This window comes from Notamacropus eugenii, chromosome 1, assembly GCF_028372415.1.
Source record: "Notamacropus eugenii isolate mMacEug1 chromosome 1, mMacEug1.pri_v2, whole genome shotgun sequence".
Taxonomy (NCBI): domain Eukaryota; kingdom Metazoa; phylum Chordata; class Mammalia; order Diprotodontia; family Macropodidae; genus Notamacropus; species Notamacropus eugenii.
The window spans coordinates 330,345,989-330,365,899 of record NC_092872.1 but is presented as its reverse complement, the minus strand read 5'-3'; the positions used below and the strand labels follow the sequence as shown (position 1 = coordinate 330,365,899).

General features: G+C 34.8%; 1 protein-coding gene across 3 annotated transcripts in view; it reads left to right on the top strand.

The window, feature by feature from the left end:
- SLC25A21 (solute carrier family 25 member 21) overlaps nucleotides 1-19,911 on the top strand; it is a 759,060-nt gene that overhangs the window by 268,310 nt on the left and 470,839 nt on the right. The window contains exon 2 of one of the 3 annotated variants that reach the window (XM_072629748.1): nucleotides 18,359-18,545. The exons of 1 other annotated variant lie outside the window; for it this stretch is intronic. Coding sequence is in view for 1 of the 2 variants with exons in the window: in XM_072629747.1 (XP_072485848.1) it covers nucleotides 11,291-11,342 (52 nt within the window). In the remaining variant the exon portion in view is untranslated. Of the gene's footprint in view, nucleotides 1-11,222; nucleotides 11,343-18,358; nucleotides 18,546-19,911 lie in introns of all 3 variants that reach the window. One more of the 3 variants, XM_072629747.1, reaches the window with a different exon arrangement.

Here is a 19,911-nt window from a genome sequence, read left to right as displayed (position 1 = left end):
TAGGAACATTGTGGCCAAATTCCAGAGTTCCCAGGTCAAGGAGAAAATATTGCAAGCAGCTAGAAAGAAACAATTCAAGTATTGTGGAAATACAATCAGGATAACACAAGATCTAGCAGCCTCTACATTAAGGGATCGCAGGGCATGGAATAGGATATTCCAGAAGTCAAAGGAACTAGGACTAAAACCAAGAATCACCTACCCAGCAAAACTGAGTATAATACTTCAGGGGAAAAACTGGTCTTTCAATGAAATAGAGGATTTTCAAGCATTCTTGATGAAAAGACCAGAGCTGAAAAGAAAATTTGACTTTCAAACACAAGAATGAAGAGAAGCATGAAAAGGTAAACAGCAAAGAGAAGTCATAAGGAACTTATAAAAATTGAACTGTTTACATTCCTACATGGAAAGACAATATTTGTAACTCTTGAAACTATTCAGTATCTGGGTACTGGGTGGGATTACACGCACACACGCACACACACATAGAGACAGAGTACACAGAGTGAATTGAAGAGGATGGGATCACATCTTAAAAAAATGAAATCAAGCAGTGAGAGAGAAATATATGGGAGGAGAAAGGGAAAAATGGAATGGGGGAAATTATCTCTCATAAAAGAGGCAAACAAAAGACTTGGAGGAGGGATAAAGAGGGGAGGTGAGAGAAAAACATAAAGTTTACTCTCATGACATTCCACTAAAGGAAGGAATAAAATGTACACTCATTTTGGTATGAAAACCTATCTTACAATACAGGAAAGTGGGGGATAAGGGGATAAGCAGGGTGGGGGGAATGATGGAAGGGAGGGCATGGGGAGGAGGGAGCAATTTGAGGTCAACACTCATGGGGAGGTACAGGATCAAAAGAGAGAACAGAAGTAATGGGGGACAGGATAGGATGGAGGGAAATATAGTTAGTCTTATACAACACGACTATTATGGAAGTCATTTGCAAAACTACACAGATTTGGCCTATATTGAACTGCTTGCCTTCCAAAAGGAGTGGGTGGGGAGGGAGGGAAGAAAAGAAGTTGGAACTCAAAGTTTTAGGAACAACTGTCAAGTACTGTTCTTGCCACTAGGAAATAAGAAATACAGGTAAAGGGGTATAGAAAGTTATTTGGCCCTACAGGACAGAGGAGAGGATGGAGACAAGGGCAGAAAGGGATGATAGAGGAGACAGCAGATTGGTGATGGGGACAATTGGAATGCTCGGTGTTTTGGGGTGGGGGGAGGGGAGAAGGGGAGAGAAAATTTGGAACCCAAAATTTTGTTAAAATGAATGTTAAAAGTTAAATAAATAAATTAAAAAACAAAAACAAAAACAAACAAACAGAAAGACTAGCATGAAATCAGGAAAAGACTTTGCATCAAATTTCTCTGGTAAAGACCCCATTTCTAAGATATGTAGGAAACTGAGTCAGATTTATAGGAATAAGAGCCATTTCTCTATTAATAAATGGACAACAGATATAAATAGGTGATTTTCACAGGAAGAAATCTAAGCTATCAATAACCACATTAAAAATGCTCTAAATCAGAGATAGCAAACACATGGACCATGGGCTTCATGCAACCCCAAACACTCCTGAATTCAATCTGAATTAGATTAAAATGTGTTTTGGAAACATAGATCATAGATGTTAATATATTGTTTTCCAAGTAAATATATGACCCACAGGGATCTTCATGTATAATTTATTGGCTCCTGTTTCTATTTGTTTGATATCATTGCTCTAAATCACTAATAATTAGAGAAATGCAAATTAAAACTTCTCTGAGGTATCACCTCACACTCATCAGATTGGCTAAATTGACAAAAACAGAAAATGACAAATGCTGGAGGGGTTGTGGAAAAACAGGTACTTTAATGCTGTGCTGGTGGAGCTGTGAACTGGTTTAACACTTCTAGAAAGCAATTTGGAGCTATGATCCAAACTGTGATTCATATCAACTCAGCAATATCTCTTCTCAATGTATACCTTTAAGTGGTCAAAAAAACAGGAAAAAGACTCATATGTATGATGATACTATTACTACCAGCCTTTTTTTAAGGGGATAAAGAATTAGAAACTGAGGTGATGCCCATCAATTGGGGAATGGCTAATCAAGTTATGGTATATGAAAGTGATGGAATACTCTTACGCTATATGAAATGATACTGGAGATAGTTTCATAAAGACCTAGGAAAGACTTTCATGAACTATTACAAAGTGAAGTGAGCAGAACCAGGAAAAACTTTATATTTATGTAACACCAATAGTGTTAAATATAATTAACTTGAAAGATATAGAAACTCTTATCAATGCAACCACTAACCAAAATTCCAAAGGAGTCATGATGAAACGCACTATTCACTTTCAGCTAGAGTGCAGATTTATTTATATCCAATCACTTCTCTAAATCTTTTTGTTTTTAAATCCACAAAGTTTCTTTCATTGAGCCCCCTTTCTGCTTATACACAGTCACTCCCTTAGTTTGTGTCATTATCACCTTCCACCTGGAGTATTTTAGTGCATATTTCAATTCTTCCACTGTCTAGGTGCCAAAGTTATTTTCTTTAACTGTGGATCTGACCATTACACTCCCCTACTTAATAAACTCCTGTGATTATTAGCATTGAGATCAAATATAAACCCTAGCTTTTTAATAGCCTTCACAAGTTGGCAGCAACATATTTTCCAGTTTTATTAAATATTCATTACTCCTTTTTCCTCCACTCCAAAGTCACTCAGACTGTAGCTCCTGACTACCTCTGCATTGACTGACCCTGAGTGGCATGTCCTCCCTCTGCACCTCTGCCTCAGAATTCTTCCCGTCCTTCAAGGTGGCTCAATCACCAAGTTCTACATGAAACCTTTCTGCATCATTCCAACTGCTAGGGTCCTTCCTTCTAATCTACTTTTTATATAAGTATTGTTTAATTTTATTTATTCTTCATTTTTATTTTATATATTCTTGTATAGGTACATGTTCTCTCCTCCAGTATGCTGTAAGTTCTTTGAGAGTGGAGTTTTTTATTCTCTTTCTTTGTAGAACTTATTACTATGATAAATAAGATTGAACCTTCAACATTCTGATTTACAATGAACTTCAAACTAATAAGCATCAGGATTATAAAGAATACACACATGTACATATATTCTTAAAAGCATTTAAATATTTTTCATAATATTATATTAGTTATTTTCTGTAGTTATATGCAATATATATGCATATATATATGAATGTATATATAAATCCTCAATATAATCAATGCAATATTTTAAGATCATTTAAATGCTATTTAGAACATGTCCAATTATATTGAATTGAGTTTATAGTAGAGAGATGCAGCTAAAGAATATGATTGTTTTTTTCAACACTTTCCCAAGGACTCTGACATTTAAAAATGTTTCTATCCATAGTTCATGCATAATACAATTCCTTGCATATAGTAAGCCTGTACTAAGAACTTCATAAATATTTGTTGAATTGAATTGTTTGTTTTTTTAAATATTGTTTTTAAGCAATTAAATGTGCTTATAGAAACAAAATTAAAACAGCTTTTAAAAATTAGCAATGCCTTCTTTGTACACTGTGGCAATTTATCTCATTTTTGCTGAGATTTGTATGTAATTCCAAACTCTGCTGAATAGGAAATCTACCTATATGTGTCAGTTTTGACCAGAAGTTGGCAACCTTTCTAGTAATATCAGTTATTTCTTCAAAAGTGAGGAGAGTGGTGGATGCAGATAGAATCTTTTTTTATTCTAGCCTTAGACTATTTATTTGTCTAGGTGCCAGTAGTCCCAGAGCAGAAACTGATCAGGCAAGTTGCCTTAAACAGGCAAGATCTCACCTGTCAGGATCAACCTTATGATTCTGCCCTGGGTATCAGAGAACAGACTTTATTTGTTCTCTATTAAAATGCAAATCTCCTTGAGACAATTCATTTTTTACATCTTTAAGCTTCAACGTTCAGTTTTTATTTAGCATGTTAGCAGAATTTTTAACAGGTGCAGAATATTAGAATAAGGAATAAGAAGCAAGTACAAATGAAGTAAGGAAGAAGGAGAGAGGTAATCTAATATAAAGTTTTGTGCTGGGCAAGTCTTGATGTTCAAGAATATCTTTTTTCACAGTGCCAGGACCTGTGCTACTAACAGTCACCACATGGACTACTTTTGACTTATATTTCATGAATTGCTGAACCCAAAACTACGAGATTTAACATCATTGATCAGTCTTAAAATGTTTCATGAAAATTGATGGTTTCAGTGGGACTGGGTAGTCCATACTAGTCAGTCCTGTAAGGGAGTAGCCAAGGAACCCTCCAAAACCCCCAAAAGCAAAATCCACCACCTAATGCAACCTTGGGTTTCATTTAGAGGCATAGTTACCATAAATAGAGAGGTGATAGTCTCATTGTACTCTGCCCTCATCAGATCCCCATTAAGGGTGTTGTGTTCAGTTCTGGACATTCCCTTTCTTTCTTTAAAGATTTTGCTACCTGACTCAAAGAATTTCTTCCCCTTCTCTTGTCCTCATGCCAGGACACTTCAACATATTCCATCAGGCATTCTCACCTTTTGTTTCTCAACTTAATCACTTGCCATAGTCCACTCCTCTATCCCACCTTAATCTTGCCATCATCCATAAGTGTTTCACTTGCATATTCACAAACTCTGAAACTCCCTTTCAGAGGCAGCTGGGGACAGAATGGACAGAGTTGTGGTCCTGGAAGATCTTAGGTAAAAATTCAGCCTAAAATACTTACTGATTCTGGGTGAGTCACTTCACTTCTATGCTTCCTTAACTGTAAAATGGGGACATTGATTTCACAGGGTTGTTGTGAGGTTAAAATGAGGTATTTGTGAAAGTGCTTAGCACAGTGCCTGATGATTATCATTCCCTTTCTTTATACTCCTTACCTGATCACAGTTTGTTGTCATTTAACCTCTCCTTCTGCTTTACAACTCCAAATTGTATAACTCATCCTTACCATGACCTGAAATTCTTTAAAACTCTTGTACTACTTATACTCTTCTCTTTTTGCCATTTTGACCCCTTAATGAATAACTTTAACTCAATATATTTTCTCTTCTCTTGAATCCTTTTGTCCAGTGTCCTACTGTCAATCTTGTTTTCAAGTCTCAGCCTTGGATCACTTTCACATGCAACTGAATGAAAAGTGCAGCAAGTCACAAAATGCCTACTGAGTCCACTACACTTAAATTACATGACCTCAGCAGGGGCCTCATTGTATTTCCCTAATTGACTCACTATCCCAGCCTACCACAGTGGTTTCATTTCCTCTCAAACCTCCCATAGTTCCTTTTCACACCCACCCTCTCAGCTGAACATCTTACTTCATATTTTACTAAAAGCATTGACCCCATTTACTGAGCTTTATTTTTTCCCTCTTTCACATTTCAAATCACTCTTACCCTATCACTTTACCTTACCATCTCTTTTACCTGGGTATCATGTGAAGAAGTAGCCCTTCTCTTTGCCAAAACAAACCTCTCTGAATATACAAGTGATAGCGTTTTATCTTGTCTCTGGTAGATTCCCCCCTTTATCATCACCACTCTCTTAATTATCTGCAATCTCTTTTTGTCTACTGGATGCTTCCAGCTACCTACAAATATTCTCTTACATCCTCAAAAAATCTTTCTTTCCTTCCTTCCTTCCTTCATCCATTCATCCATCCATCCATCCATCCATCCATCCATCCATCCATCCATCCATCCATCCATCCATCTATCCATCCATCCATCCATCCACCCCACTGTCATCCTATATGCCTCTTCCCTTTGGTGGTTAAACTCCTTGAAAAGGCCATATGTGATCAGTCCTTTCACTTGCTTTACTTACAACTGTCTTCTCAAACTCTCTTAGTCTGACTTCTCATCATTCAAGGGAAACTGCTCCCTCCAAAGTTATCAATGATCTCCTAATTGTCAAACCTAAAGTCATTTTCCCAAGCATCTTTCTTTTTGGCCTCTCTGAAGACTTATACACTGTTAATCACATTTTTACTCTTTGATACTGTCTTTTTTCTAGATTTCTCTGACATTATTCTAGTCTTTTACTTTTCTACCTGTGCCTTCTCTGTGTCCTTTGAGGAAATTTCCTCCAGTTCTGTTAACAGTGCTCTGCCCTAGCCCCTCTTCTCTTTTTCCTCTATACTATTTCATTTGGTAATCTCATGAGCTGTCAAAGATTCCATTGTCTCTATGCAAATGATCCTCAGATCTATTTATTCAGTCCTAATTTCTCTCCTTACTTCTAGTTTCATATCTTCAGCTGCCTATTAGAAATCTTGAACTAGATGTCTCATAGACTTATTAAACTCAATATCTCTAAAACTGAACTCATTATGTTTTCCCTTAAACCTTATCCTCTTCCAAATTTTTTCTGTTACTGCTGAGGAAATTATTAGCCTGTCCTCCTAGTTATATAGTTATCATCCTTGAATCCTCACTTTTTTGTCATCTCCATATCCAATCTGTTGCAGAAACCTATTGATTTACCCTTCACAATACCTCTCATGTATGCCCCTTTATCTCTTTTGATGTTACTACCCCTCTGGTGCAGACCCTTATCTTTTCTCGCCTAGGCCATTGCAATAGCCTTCTGATTCGTCTCCTTGCTTTAAGTCTTTTCACTCTAGTTCTTTCACTTCACTGTCAAATTGATCTTAAAGCAAAGGTCTGATCATGTCACTCCCCATTCAACAAACTCTAGTGACCCCACCACCACCTTTAAGATTGAATATAACATGTTGTATTTGACATTTAAAGCTTTTTTTGCAACATCACGTCCTACTCCCTTTCTAGTCTTCTTATATTTTTCTGCCTGCTTTTCTATCCCCTAACCTCCACACATACTCAGTAATCTAGCTAAATTTGTTTGAGCTGTTCCTCAAATAAAAGATCCTATCTGTCAATGCTGGACATTTTCATTGGCTGTCCTCCATGTCTGGAATTCTGTCTTCTCTCATTTCGGCTTCTTGGCTTCCTTGAGTTTCTTTAAGCCCCAGCTAAAGGCTCATCTTCTGCAAGAAGCCCTTCCCAATTCCTTCTTAATGTTAGTGTGTTCCCTCTGTTGATTATTTCCAGCTTATCCTCTACATATATTGTTTCTATGTAGTTATTTACTTCCATTAGATTATGGGCTCCTTGAGAAAAAGGACTATCTTTTGCCTTTCTTTGTATCCCTAGTGCTGAGCGCAATGTCTGTACGTTTCACAAATGTATGTTGACTGACTGACAACACAGCTTGAGACTGATGGTAAAAATCTGGACAGTGTCCAGAGATGGGCAATCAGGATGGTGAAGGACATTAAGTCCATGTCACATGGAGGCCAGTTGAAGGTACTGGGAATGTTAATCTGGAGAAAACTCAGGAGGACGTTATTCGAAGCTCTGTCATATGGAAGAGGAATTAGAATTTTTTCATTGGTCCCCAGAGGGCAGAACTAGAAACCGTAGATGCAAGTAGCAAATAGGCCAGTTTAGGCTTGGTATTAAATATTTTCCCCTTCAATTATTAGAACTTTCTAAAAGTAGAAAGAGCAGCCTCGAGGATTAGTGAATTCTTCCTCCTTGCAGGTCTTTAAGTAAAGACTAAATGATTACTTATTGATTATGTTATAATGTGGATTCCTTTTATGTATGGATGGCCTTTGAGGTTCCTTTTGATTCTCAACTTTTATGATTCTGTGAATGCAATTTCATTTTTATCACTTTCACTTTATTTCACATCTCTCTTCTACTCCCAAAATGATGTTGTAAAACCAAATATCCGTTGAACAAGTGAATGTTAACCTGTTATATTACAGTCATGTAGCAGCTATGTAATGTGAGCTCATCCTTACTTTTTCCATGTGTAGTAATGAGAAATGTATGGCTTAATGGATAGAGGACTGACATCATAGTCAGGAAGACCCAAATTCAAACTATATACTCACTATGTGATCATGGGCATGTCTCTTAACTTAAAATGCTCAATTTCTTTTTTTTTTTTTTTGGAATGATCAATGCTTTATTTTTCACTCACTCTCCTCCCTCAAATACATGAAAAAAAGGAAGAAAAGCAAAATCTTTACAACAAATACTTAAGGGCAAGCCAAAACAAGCCCACATTGACTCTGTCCAAAAAATGTGTTTCAATCTACATATCCAGTCCATTGTCTCTTTTTCAGAAGAAGTCACTTAATATTTCAGTTCAGTGATTCTAGGCAATTCTCCAAAGCTATTAGTTAAGGAACTGAATCTTATTTTGGAGTTTGCACACCAGGATTTCCTCAGACTGAAGAAATAATAGCTACAGAATCCTCTCTTCCAACAACCATCACCTCCCCTACTCCCCCTACCCCAACAAAACCACAAAAGAGTCAAAAAATGTCTACCTACAATAGTTAGTGAGCTAATATTGTTAAAGTTCTTGGAGAAATTTAGGTAAAAAATGTTTTAAAAATTTCTGATTGATAATGATTTGAGGCTTAATTGTATATAGATAAGTATAATAGTTTTTTCTCAGATACACAATAAGGATAGGGAGGACAGGGGCTTAAGAGTACCTATCTGCAGAAATCATGCTGATTCTAAAAAAAATATAAAACTAACTTCATTAGTTTGATGTTATTGGGTGGGATGAAATATAGTATGCATTACTAAACTTGTTAATCCATGCAATAAATATCTTATATTTTGCACAATTTATATGAGAAGTTTTTATTAGATTTTCTTTAATGGGCATCATAATTTTGGCCTGTGTATTTTTTAGGCAAAATCATATGAATAAATTTTTATTTTGTCACTGTCATAGTTAAATAAGCAGACATGGAAAAGATATAAATGTGTCAGTATTAGAGAAGAGAAAACACATAAATGCACTTTCAACTCACAGATGCAGTGTGATACAATTTATTATGGTGAAATTTAGAAGGCTACTTCCCACACAAATAGAATAAGCTCACGTGTAGCTCTAACAGACACAAGGTTAAAAAAAAACAACTTGAAAGAATGCACATCAACTTAAACAGGTGCACAGAACATTCATTTACAGTGATGGATGATCTTTTTGTTAAAGGTTGACATAATGTCGAATGGAATGTTTTGTTTATACGTGGTCCTTGATTTTATTGACTAGTACCAAAAAGTATGACCAAACTGGGATTTTAAACAGTGGACTTTCTCTCTTTCGTTAGAAATGTCCTCTCTCCAAGTCCCTGTATTTTTGCCTTCACATGCAAAAGTTCTTAATTTCTTTCACAGGTATTCTCCAAGATGGATTGCTGCCTTAAAACAATGGCAACATTTTCACTTTAAAAAAAAACCCAATCCATACTTCAACGCAAGTACTCATTATTGGGTAATTTTCATAAGTAAATTAGAAAAAAAAATTAGAGGGTAAGGTTTTCAGTACATAATGTCTTTAATCATGGCTTGCCAATTGTGAGTGTGTCTGCAGCTAAAATTTCAGTGAAAAAAAGTGAATTATTACTAAAAGTACTTGTAGATTAAAATCACAAAAATTTGAGGTGGAAAAGACTCAGTAAGTCAATTGGTCTATTTGAATGTCAGCCCCAAATTGCTTACTGGAATGCTCTTTCTAGTACTAATTTAGCACAGGTAAAAATTAGAGTCATAAGGTCATCATGCTCAAAATTAGGCAAAATTATTTAGTGAATTTCTTGGTGAAAAAGGGTCTTTCTGTCAAAGTTTTCTTTGGGAATTCCTGCAAATGCCCCACCCTCTTCCAAAACAGCAAAAATGATCTCTTGCACAATGCTCTTGTGTCATGCTGAACATCTCTTCCTTCTTGGTGGTTAAACCTTAAAGATAATTTTAAAAAATATCTATATTTAGTCAACCCCAAATAGGCACTTCATGACTCTGCTATACATGTCTTACATTTCAAAACTAATAAAAAAGGTGAAACTAGAAACTGAAAAACATAATGATAAAAGCAAATTCCATATCATTGCAAATGGCTATCATGGTTACCAGTTATTCACAGCTGGGTGACAGAGGAGCAGTTTAATTTAAATGTATTCTAAGTAAATAACTAGTGACTTGAGATATGGCTTATAACTTACTGAGTTTTTCTTTGACACTATCATGCATGAGATACAATTAAACATAATTAATTAATAGTAAATATCAAAACCAATTTATAACTGATGTCATTTCACTTGAGTCTTCCCTGAGTAGAATAGATTGCACACTGTCATGACCATCTTGTTTCTATGGAATGGATTAAAGCAGGGATCTATCTTTTCCTTATGTTTCTAGGCTTTTAGCATTGAACTTTGGAGAGCTGTTTGGAATGATTAGTAGGATGGTGATTCCTCACTATTTGGTGAAGTATAAGGAAGTTTTCCTTTCACAGTGTCAGGGAACTTATCATCTGATAAAGGGTTAGAATTAAGCAAGAATAAGCAAATTGCCTTACTCTAGTCTTTTTTTCAAGTAAGGATCTGGGTACTATATAACTTGGATTTCCCTAATTACTAGGGAGCCTCTCCCATAGAAAATTTTGAGATGCCTATGAAACTATTACTACTAAGCCACATATAGGTCGTTACATACCCGGTGTTTCCAATAATGATCATATTTCAAAAGGCTTGGCAAAAGACTATCTAATGATTATGCCCAAATGGAAAAATAATGCTTCATAATGTAAGGTTTTTTCATATTATGGAAGGTTCTATAGTCTTCTCAAACCATCCCTAGAAAACCTTTAAGGAAAACTGAAATACAAACTATTTCTTCATTATACTTATTTTCATTGTATACTTACCTGTTTAGGGGACCAACTCACTATACCCCTGGTATTTAGCCAAGATCACTAGGATTTTGTATACCTATATTACTGAAACCTTGATTTCACAGTAATTACAGCAAAAATTAAAATGGAAAGATGTTCCATCATAACCTAAGAAAGAAAATACCCAGTTTGATGAGACAGTGAGGGAATGTAGATAATTGGGATAAATGTTATTATAACCATATTATAGATCATTTGAAGAAGCCTGCAGGTAGTTTGAAAGATGAATTACATCAGGGACTCAATATTTTTCAGATTGATTTAGTAAAATGTTAAAAAAAATCTAAAACTAATTTGGCTCTATACAAAGCAGAATTGGAAGAGATGCCAGAGGCTGGCTAGTCAAAATTACGCCTGTAAAAGAATACCTTCTAGAATATACCCATGTTGTCATCCAACAGAGGGAAAAATTTGACAAATGAGACTTCCAGAAAGAGGAGATCCTAGCTGATTGGTTGCAGAACACTGAATGGATGGTGCTGTGGGGGTGATTCTCTGTTTAGATCCTGGCATAAGGACAGGTAAGAAGGTAATGGCACATATATGTACATACATACACATACATACATACACATACATACATACATACATATATATATGTGTGTGTTTATCCTCCACTCACACACCCTCACACAGAGTCCATGGGACTGCTTGACATTTATGCACTGTGCCAATCCTTTCTTTTTGCATCTATGAAGGTGTCATGACCTACAGTCCTTCTCTATATGTAAGACTGGGCATCTGTTTTACCATTCCCACTTTCTCTCAGAAAGCCTTCCTTTCTTCCCTCCCCTGATGAAGCTCTATCTTTCTTTTATCTTCCTTGTCTGTCATGAGCCTTTATGTACATATGCTTCTTTGAAGAAGCCATATTGATACATAGGTTTCTTTTTTTTAGGTATACACATGTGTGTGCGCATACATATATACATATACACACATCACATACACATATATGTGTGTGTATATATATATATATATATATACACACACACAATGTATTTAAGCATTTATGTGTGTACACACACACATACACACACACATACACAGGACCCAATAGATTGTGATTGTGTCTGTGTCTAGGTTTGTGTCCATGTCCATGCCTGTGTCTGTATTTTTGTCTGTGTCCTTGCCCATGTTAGTGTCAATGTCTATGTTGGTCTCTTCCTCCACTTTCCCTTCTCCCAGTTTGCTTGTCTACCCTATCAGTCGGACACTGGTAGATCCCTGTTTCCTTTTAAAGACCAAGTAGCCAGCTCAAGTGTGTGAACTCCATTATTGACGTGGTATTCACTTGGTGATCATCACTGTGCTCAGGACAAAAAAAAATTCACACTTTTGCGCAGAACATATTCACCATACCAAAGAAATTCCATGTCTAGTCTACATAAATATATTTATTACATATATAAGTATATATTTATATATGATTATATATAGTCTTTCTCACAATATGTGTAAGAGAGTAAAGTATGAAACTCAGACCCCCTAGTTATTAATGTCAGAACTAGAACAAAGGACATTAGAAAAAAATAATAAAAACTAATTAGTTTGTAGATTCATATAAATATAAAATATATCATTTGTATATAGTTATATATTATTGTAAGTATATATATGCGTTAATTAAATATATAGTTATATTGAGACCTATATAAAACTATTTGTTCAATTAAATATATTTTATTTGAAATATCTATGTATGTAGTTATACATGACTATATTAAATTAAAATACATAAATTTATATGTAGACATGTAATTATAGATAACTGTTGGTGATTACACCAACTATTCAGTTAAATATATGCATGTACGTGCATGCAAATATAACACACACATATATAAAATTTCTAAGCTAGTTTTCATGAGCTTCAGTTTCCTAATTTCCTTTATTTTAGCTCTCAAAAATTAATAACAAGGGACTCTTTTTTTCATCAAAAGCTGATGTCTTTATTTTTAAATAAAATGTGAATATTTATAACGAAAACAATTTAAAATAAAGGACTTCTTAAAATGTACTTCGTATATAATTATTGGCAATGAAAAAAATGTCTCATTAACTAACCCTTCAACTTTCTTAGTATGCTAAGAACATCCAATCTGTATGTCTCTGTGTGAGACCTTTTTATAAATACCTAGGTAATGTATTTCTGAGCAGACATGGTAAATCATTCTGACCTGAGGACCACCACTGTGTTTGCAGAGCAAAAAGCTTGCCTTTCTTTACTGAATAATAAATGATCACAGGACTGGAAATGAGTCACACATTTCAGACTGGCTGAAGACAAACTATCTTTGATTCACCTGTACATATCCCACATTATTACTCAGGTGCTAAGCAGAAATGTTTTTTGTCCTTAGGTCTGAAAAGGCCCTTTGGTTTAAATTACGGACCTTCTCTGGTCTTCTCACAGAAAGTAAAATAAATGTAGTAGAGGTTACTGGTTGTAAAAAGCTGTTAAAATACACAAGTTCTGCCTCATTTCCAGTGAAATGTTGTGACTTAAAATTGCTAGGTTGTTGTTACTTACTCAGTATCTAGCCTAACTATGCAGGTAGATGGAATAGGCTTATTTTTCTCACTGCTTTAAGGATTTCATTATTACTTGAGGGTAGCTTCAGGAGCAAAGATAAAGCATTTTTAACACCATAAGAGCAAAGAACTAACTTTCACAAACTTTACCTGTCTACTTAAAAATAAGTGGAAAAAATAAAGGAATTAAAGAAATCTTTACGGTTTTCTGTGACTTAGTAAAAAGGTTTGTTTGAATGGAGTTGATAACCTAAGAAATACTTCAATACTTTTAAAAATACTTTTTCTTTTTCTGAGACCTGTAATTTCTTCTATGTAAGGAAGCAGGGAACTTTGAGTAAAGGAAATGCCTGTCACAAGGCAGATTGGCTGCTCTGCAGAGTCATACATCCAGGATGTATCACAGAAAGGGCATCAATCAAGGTCTTTCTGAATCCCAAGCTGGCTCACTATCCACTCTGCTATGTTGTTATGTTACCTCCAATAAACTTTTGTCATGTAGTAGTAAAACAAGATTGTAGCATAGAGTGTTTAGGGTTTATGTCAGTGTCTATTGTCCATTTTATTAGGTTTCATGTTCAAATTGTGCCACCCAATGAATATATAGGTACTGCCTAAGATTGCAGTAGCCATCTTTCTTTGACCTGATATGATATAGCTGCACATGTCTTATTAATTAATGTAAAAGGAGTTAAGAAACATGTTCAGATTCATGAGTACAATATGATAAATGCCATTTATCTAAGGGTGAGTGGCTCTTTTTTATTGATACCAAACATATTGGATAACTGAATTCATGTAAAAATAGAAGCTAAATGACGTTTTTCAATATTTTAAGTCTATAGTTTTTTAGCCTGTGTTAATATTGTTTTATTTATAATGAAGAGCATATGTACACATATTTCATATGATTTGTTATATAGAAATCTAATCACATGTGAAGTATCTCTGGAGCATATTTAAAGCATAATTTTGGAAATTTCTCTTATGCTGATCATATCTGTTAATATATTTTCTTTTAAAATTGCCTAAACTTCCCTTTGTATCCTTCCTTCTCCCTTACAAAATTGTTTTCAATTTTAATAGTTATCATGCTTTAAGGTTGGCAAAGCACTGATCTTCACAACGATCTGGATGATATATGTTATTAATATCCCCATTTTACAAATGAAGAAACTGAGGTTAAAAGAATTTTCCAGGGCGACACAGCTAGTAAGCAAGTGAGGCTGCATTTGATCTTGGGTCTTCTTAACTCAGGGTCCAACACTCTTTCCACTGGACTACCTAGCTACTTCCTTCTTTAAGCAGGAAGAAAAAGGAAGAGGAAAATAATCAACAAAACTAATCAGCACATCAACAAATATCTGATGTTATATGAAAAGTTCTGACATCTATTGAGGTGTTTTCTCATATTTTTTCTTTTAGAACATCCTTGTTCTTTATAATATTGAAAAATTTAGTTTTACTTGTTTTGTCATTGATCTTTCTCTTTACATTATTTTTGTACTAGAGATCTGGCTCTGCTACTTTGTATCCATTTTACATCTGTTCATATAAGTCTTTCCATGCTTCTCTGTATTCATCATGCTTGTTTATCACAGTACATTAATATTACATTATATTGAAAGGGTATGGACATTTCAGTCATGTTATTTACATAATTTCCATTCGCTTTTCAGAATTGTTGTACCAGTTCACACTTCCAGTAACATTGCGTTAGTGTGCCTTTCCATGACTCTTTCTACATTTACCATTCAGTCTTGTTGAAACCCTGGCATTTAAAAAAGCTTTGAATATTACTCTCTAACCAAATATTTGTGTCAGATTTGCAATTTATGAATAAGGAAGAGTAAATCTGAATAACAATATTGTTATGTGTTTAAGCTGTTAAAAATTAAAATCCAAAATTAATGCAGGGGGGACAAAGAAGATAATTTACAAATTCTTTCATCTGAAATAAGGAATACATTTTAGAAATGTATAACACTATCAGATTTACAACATTTTACTTATTGTCATAGTTGTGAATGGTGCTTCAAAACATACTGAAATTCCAGAAACTGCCCTGCTTTGTTTCTTTTTCTAACTTGGTTTAACATTATTTTTATACACTTATTTATTATGTAATCATTATCTTGTATTATTGTAAGTTCTAGAATTAAATAGTATGAGTAATATTTATCCCTACTTTACAGATGAGAAAACTGAGTCTCACAGAGGTGTAATGATTTGTCAAGTTCATACAGATAGCAGTTATCAGGGCCAGCACTCAAGCTGTGTGGAATCTCCTGACTCTCAGCCAGTGTTCTTCCTCTCATATTGTGCAATGTCTTTCAATATAGACATATATAAAAATAATGTCTTTGGTTAGAGTTAATGAACCATTAGCTATTTAATTTCTTTTTCTTCTATCTACTGTGGGATTGCCTTGTACTATCAAATTGATGGAGGTTGAATTATTGACTCACATCTGTCTAGCTAACCAACCCATACCCACATGACTCTTACTCTAGATTTGAAATAGGCTAATTTGATTCACAAAACTAGGATTTGGACGCATCGCTTGGAGTACACGCCTCAACCCCTCTCTGTAGGAATAATGGCTCATATTTATGTGATGAGTTAAGATTCACAATGCATTTTCCTATGACTCTGTGTAGCATATTTCTTCTTACAACTTTGGTTTTGGAAAGGAATACTTTCTCTCCTCTTTATTTGGCATAGCCATAAACATGACAGGAGGGGAGATTAGTTTAGAGCTACCAGGGTGGTTCTGCCAGTCTTCAGTAGGGTAGAAGAACTGGTTGTGACAATAAAATCATTTCCTACAGGATCTCATTGTATGCTTCCTGCTCTATTTATTTTATTGAGATGGGATTAGGCCCCTATTGATTTTATCATTTTCTCAGTGTATTATGGGGAGGCTGAGGTTACATTGTGTACCTTGATGCCAGCCTATTCTTTCTCTTGAATTAGGATCAATCTTTTATTAAAGGTTGCAGGTTATATTCCTCATTTTACAGATCAGGAAATGAAGTCCAGCAATTCAGTCAACTGTATTAGGCCTTGGGGATACAAAGACAAAAAAGGAAACAATCCTTGCCTTCAGGGGATTTACTTTCAATTGAAAGAAATACGTGTACCTTTAAAATAGAAATTAGATATGTGTGTGCATACATATATGCATATTTACATGTGTTTAAGTATACACACATGCAGTTATATACACAAATGCAAAGTAATCTCTGAGTGAGCAGGAAGTTCAAGGCGGGAAGATGCCAAGAAAGGCCTTGACTGGAAGATGGCACTTGAGTTGAACTTTGAAAGGAACTAGTGATGCAAAAAAGGTGGGAATAAGCAGAGGGGACTGTTGTGTGTATGCAGAGCCAATTTGGCTGGAAAAGAAAGGGCATGAAGAGGAGTAATGTGTAGAACTTGACAGGTCCTCTGGGGTCAACTTTGAAAGGCTTTTAATGTCAAATTGAGAAGTTTTTATAATATCCTATAGGAAATAAGGAATCATGAGAGCCTTTTGAACTGGGTAGAGATATAATCATCACTGGATTTAGGTATATTACTTTGGCAGTTTTGTGGAGGACTGATTGGAGAAGGAAGAGATCCAACACAGAAAAATCAATTAAGAGGCTATTGTGATAGTCCAGGTGTCCAGGACAGAAGTTTTAATCAAAGATTTTTTTTTCTATTGTTATTTTAATTGATTGCTTAAAATATTTTAACTGAATTTTATAATTCAAAGTTCTATTATTGAAGTAATTCTGAAAAAAATCTCCTTTTGAAATAGTTCATATATACATGAACTATTTCAAAAGGAGATATCTATCTATCTATCTATCTATCTATCTATCTATCTATCTATCTATCTATCTATCTATCTATGTCACAACCTCATGTACTTAACTAACCACCTGAAATGCAGAGATTTAAGTCAAGGACCAGGGGAGGGGTTCAAGACTGAATTTTTCCCCCAAAACAAAAGAAAAGAATTCAGAAGTTAAGGGACTTGCCTAAGATGACATAGATTTAGATTCTGAGATCTAGGATATGAATTGATGTATTCTGAATCCAAATTTAGTTCTCTTTCTACCATGTCAGACTGAAAATATTCTTTATTTATGTTAATATTTTTTCAGTTTTGTCCTCTCCAAAAAATATGTAGCAAACCAATCTTCCAAATGTTATAAAAATTGTTACTAGTAGACTTTAAGTTGTAATCAGGTAGCTTGAGGAAATTCTTGAGTCCTGTTCTCTTTTTTAAGACTTAAGAATTCATGCTGATATAATTTTCTAGTATTATTCTTTTAAAAATGTAGTTGTCCTAATGTTAAAACAATTTTTAACTTTTTTTTTGTATTGAATTTTCTATCTCTCCTTTCTTCACTCTCTCCTCTACCTCCTACCCTAGACAGTAAGAAATCAAATATATAGGTTACACATATGTAGTCATCTAAAACATTTCCATATTAGTCATTTTGTAGAAGAAGTACAAATAAAATAAATAGAAATAAAAGAATAAAAAATGAGAGAAAAAGAATTAAAGATAATGAAAATGGCATGCTTCAATCTGTATTCAAACAATATCAGTTCTTTCACTGGAAGCAGATGGTATGCTTTATCATGAGTCCTTTGGTCTTGGAGCATTGAATTGCTGAGAAGAGCTAAATAATTTATGGTTTGTCATCTACAATATTGCTGTTACTTGTGTACAACATTCTCCTGGTTCTCTTTGCTTCACTTTGTATCAGTTCATGTAAGTCATTTTAGGTTTTTCCTTTCTAGTACTCTTAGAGAAAGTAATACAACTTTTACGAATCACATTGGGCCATCATAGATATTGGATAACTCTCTACTACTTGCGTGGCCTGAAAAATGGTTTGCTAAGTTTCTTAGGAGGAGTAATTCATGATCTACTTTTCTAGGAAGAAGGCACCCCAGCATATCTTAGAATCCATTAGAAGACATTGTTCTGATCTTTCTGTTATAGATGGAAAATAACACTTAGAACAGTTCCTTCAAGTCCTCCAGAAGAAACTTCCTGGTATCCAAAACATGATATAAGAAGTTGATCCAGTTAGTTCCATGATCAATTTGATGAGTTTACAACAAAGCTTCTCAAAGAATGATCTAGTGTCCCTTGGAGATTCCTAAAATCCTTTCACAGGATACCTGAGGTAAAAATTATTTTTATCATTATAGAAATATTTTTATGTCTAATATGGTAAATACTGATAGATATGACTCATACAATTAAAAGCTCTTTATGGTTCTCAAATTTTAAGAGCATAAAGGGATCCTGAGACAAGTTTGATAACTGCTAGCTTTATACAGTATACTGCTGTATACTGAGCCTTTGTATTCTTCTGTATTGAGATACCCAGTTAATTCATTCTTAACATTGTGTGGATTAATTAAGAAGCTGATTAATTCTGACTATTTTTGGATGGACTGAAGTAGCTTTGTGCTGGACTATAAAAAAGGAGCCAACTTTTCCAACTTGATCTTTGTTTTTTTTTTTGCTGTTCCCTGCCCCTCCCACCCTGACCCCATTTTCTGTTTTTCCAGTGATGACCTGAGAAAGTAGTAGAAATACTGAACCTGGGTCCTAGAGAGTGTAGAATCTCTGTCTCCCAACAGCCTCTAATGACTCCCAAGGGTCAAAGACAAAAATGAGTTGTGCATCCTTTCATCTATGAGGCCCTGAGTCCTGAATGGAAAATTTCTGGACCTGGACCCTATCAACGAGAGGCAACAGTCTAAGCTTTCATTGACAGATTGTTGATACGGGAGGAAAACCACATAATGCAAGTGGTAGAAATTTCTGAACCCTATTTTTCTGAAGGGATGTTGAGAATTTAACTCCAGTTACCTGAACAGAGGAGGAATGATTTTCTGTGCAGTAGAATCCTAGAATCTATCCTTTTAGATAGAATGACCTTTTTATACCTGCACAACTCAAGTAGAAAGGTAATATAACCACTATATAGACAAACAAAGTACCTGGATTTTGCCATCTGTTGTTGCTGAATAATTATGTAGAGAATACATAGGGAAAAGTTGCCTCTCTAGCAACTCTAAGTCCTACAGCAGTCTAAGGACCAAGGGTGGACCTCTGGGAGGATTGTGTAACACACTAGAATATTGGGAGGACTCCATCTAAGGCTCTTATCTCTTCTTCCCTTATACACTGTCTTGGTAACTTCATTTGCTCCTATGTGTTTAATTTTATATTATGTAATATATATGCTCCTATGAGTTTAATTATATATGTGTGTGTGTGCATATTAATTACCTAGAAGCAGATGAGGCTATTGGAAGTTCAGAAGGAGAAAAGGTGAAGGCCTAGGACAGAATCCTTTATATACGTGTGCATATTATACATGCACACACAATATATGAATATATTTGTGTGTGAGTATATATATATATATATGTATACTTACAAACAAATATAATTAAACCTATAATAGCAGAAGAGGCTACTAAGAGGATATATGCATATAGGTGTATATATGTAGGTGTATGCATATATGTAGCCAT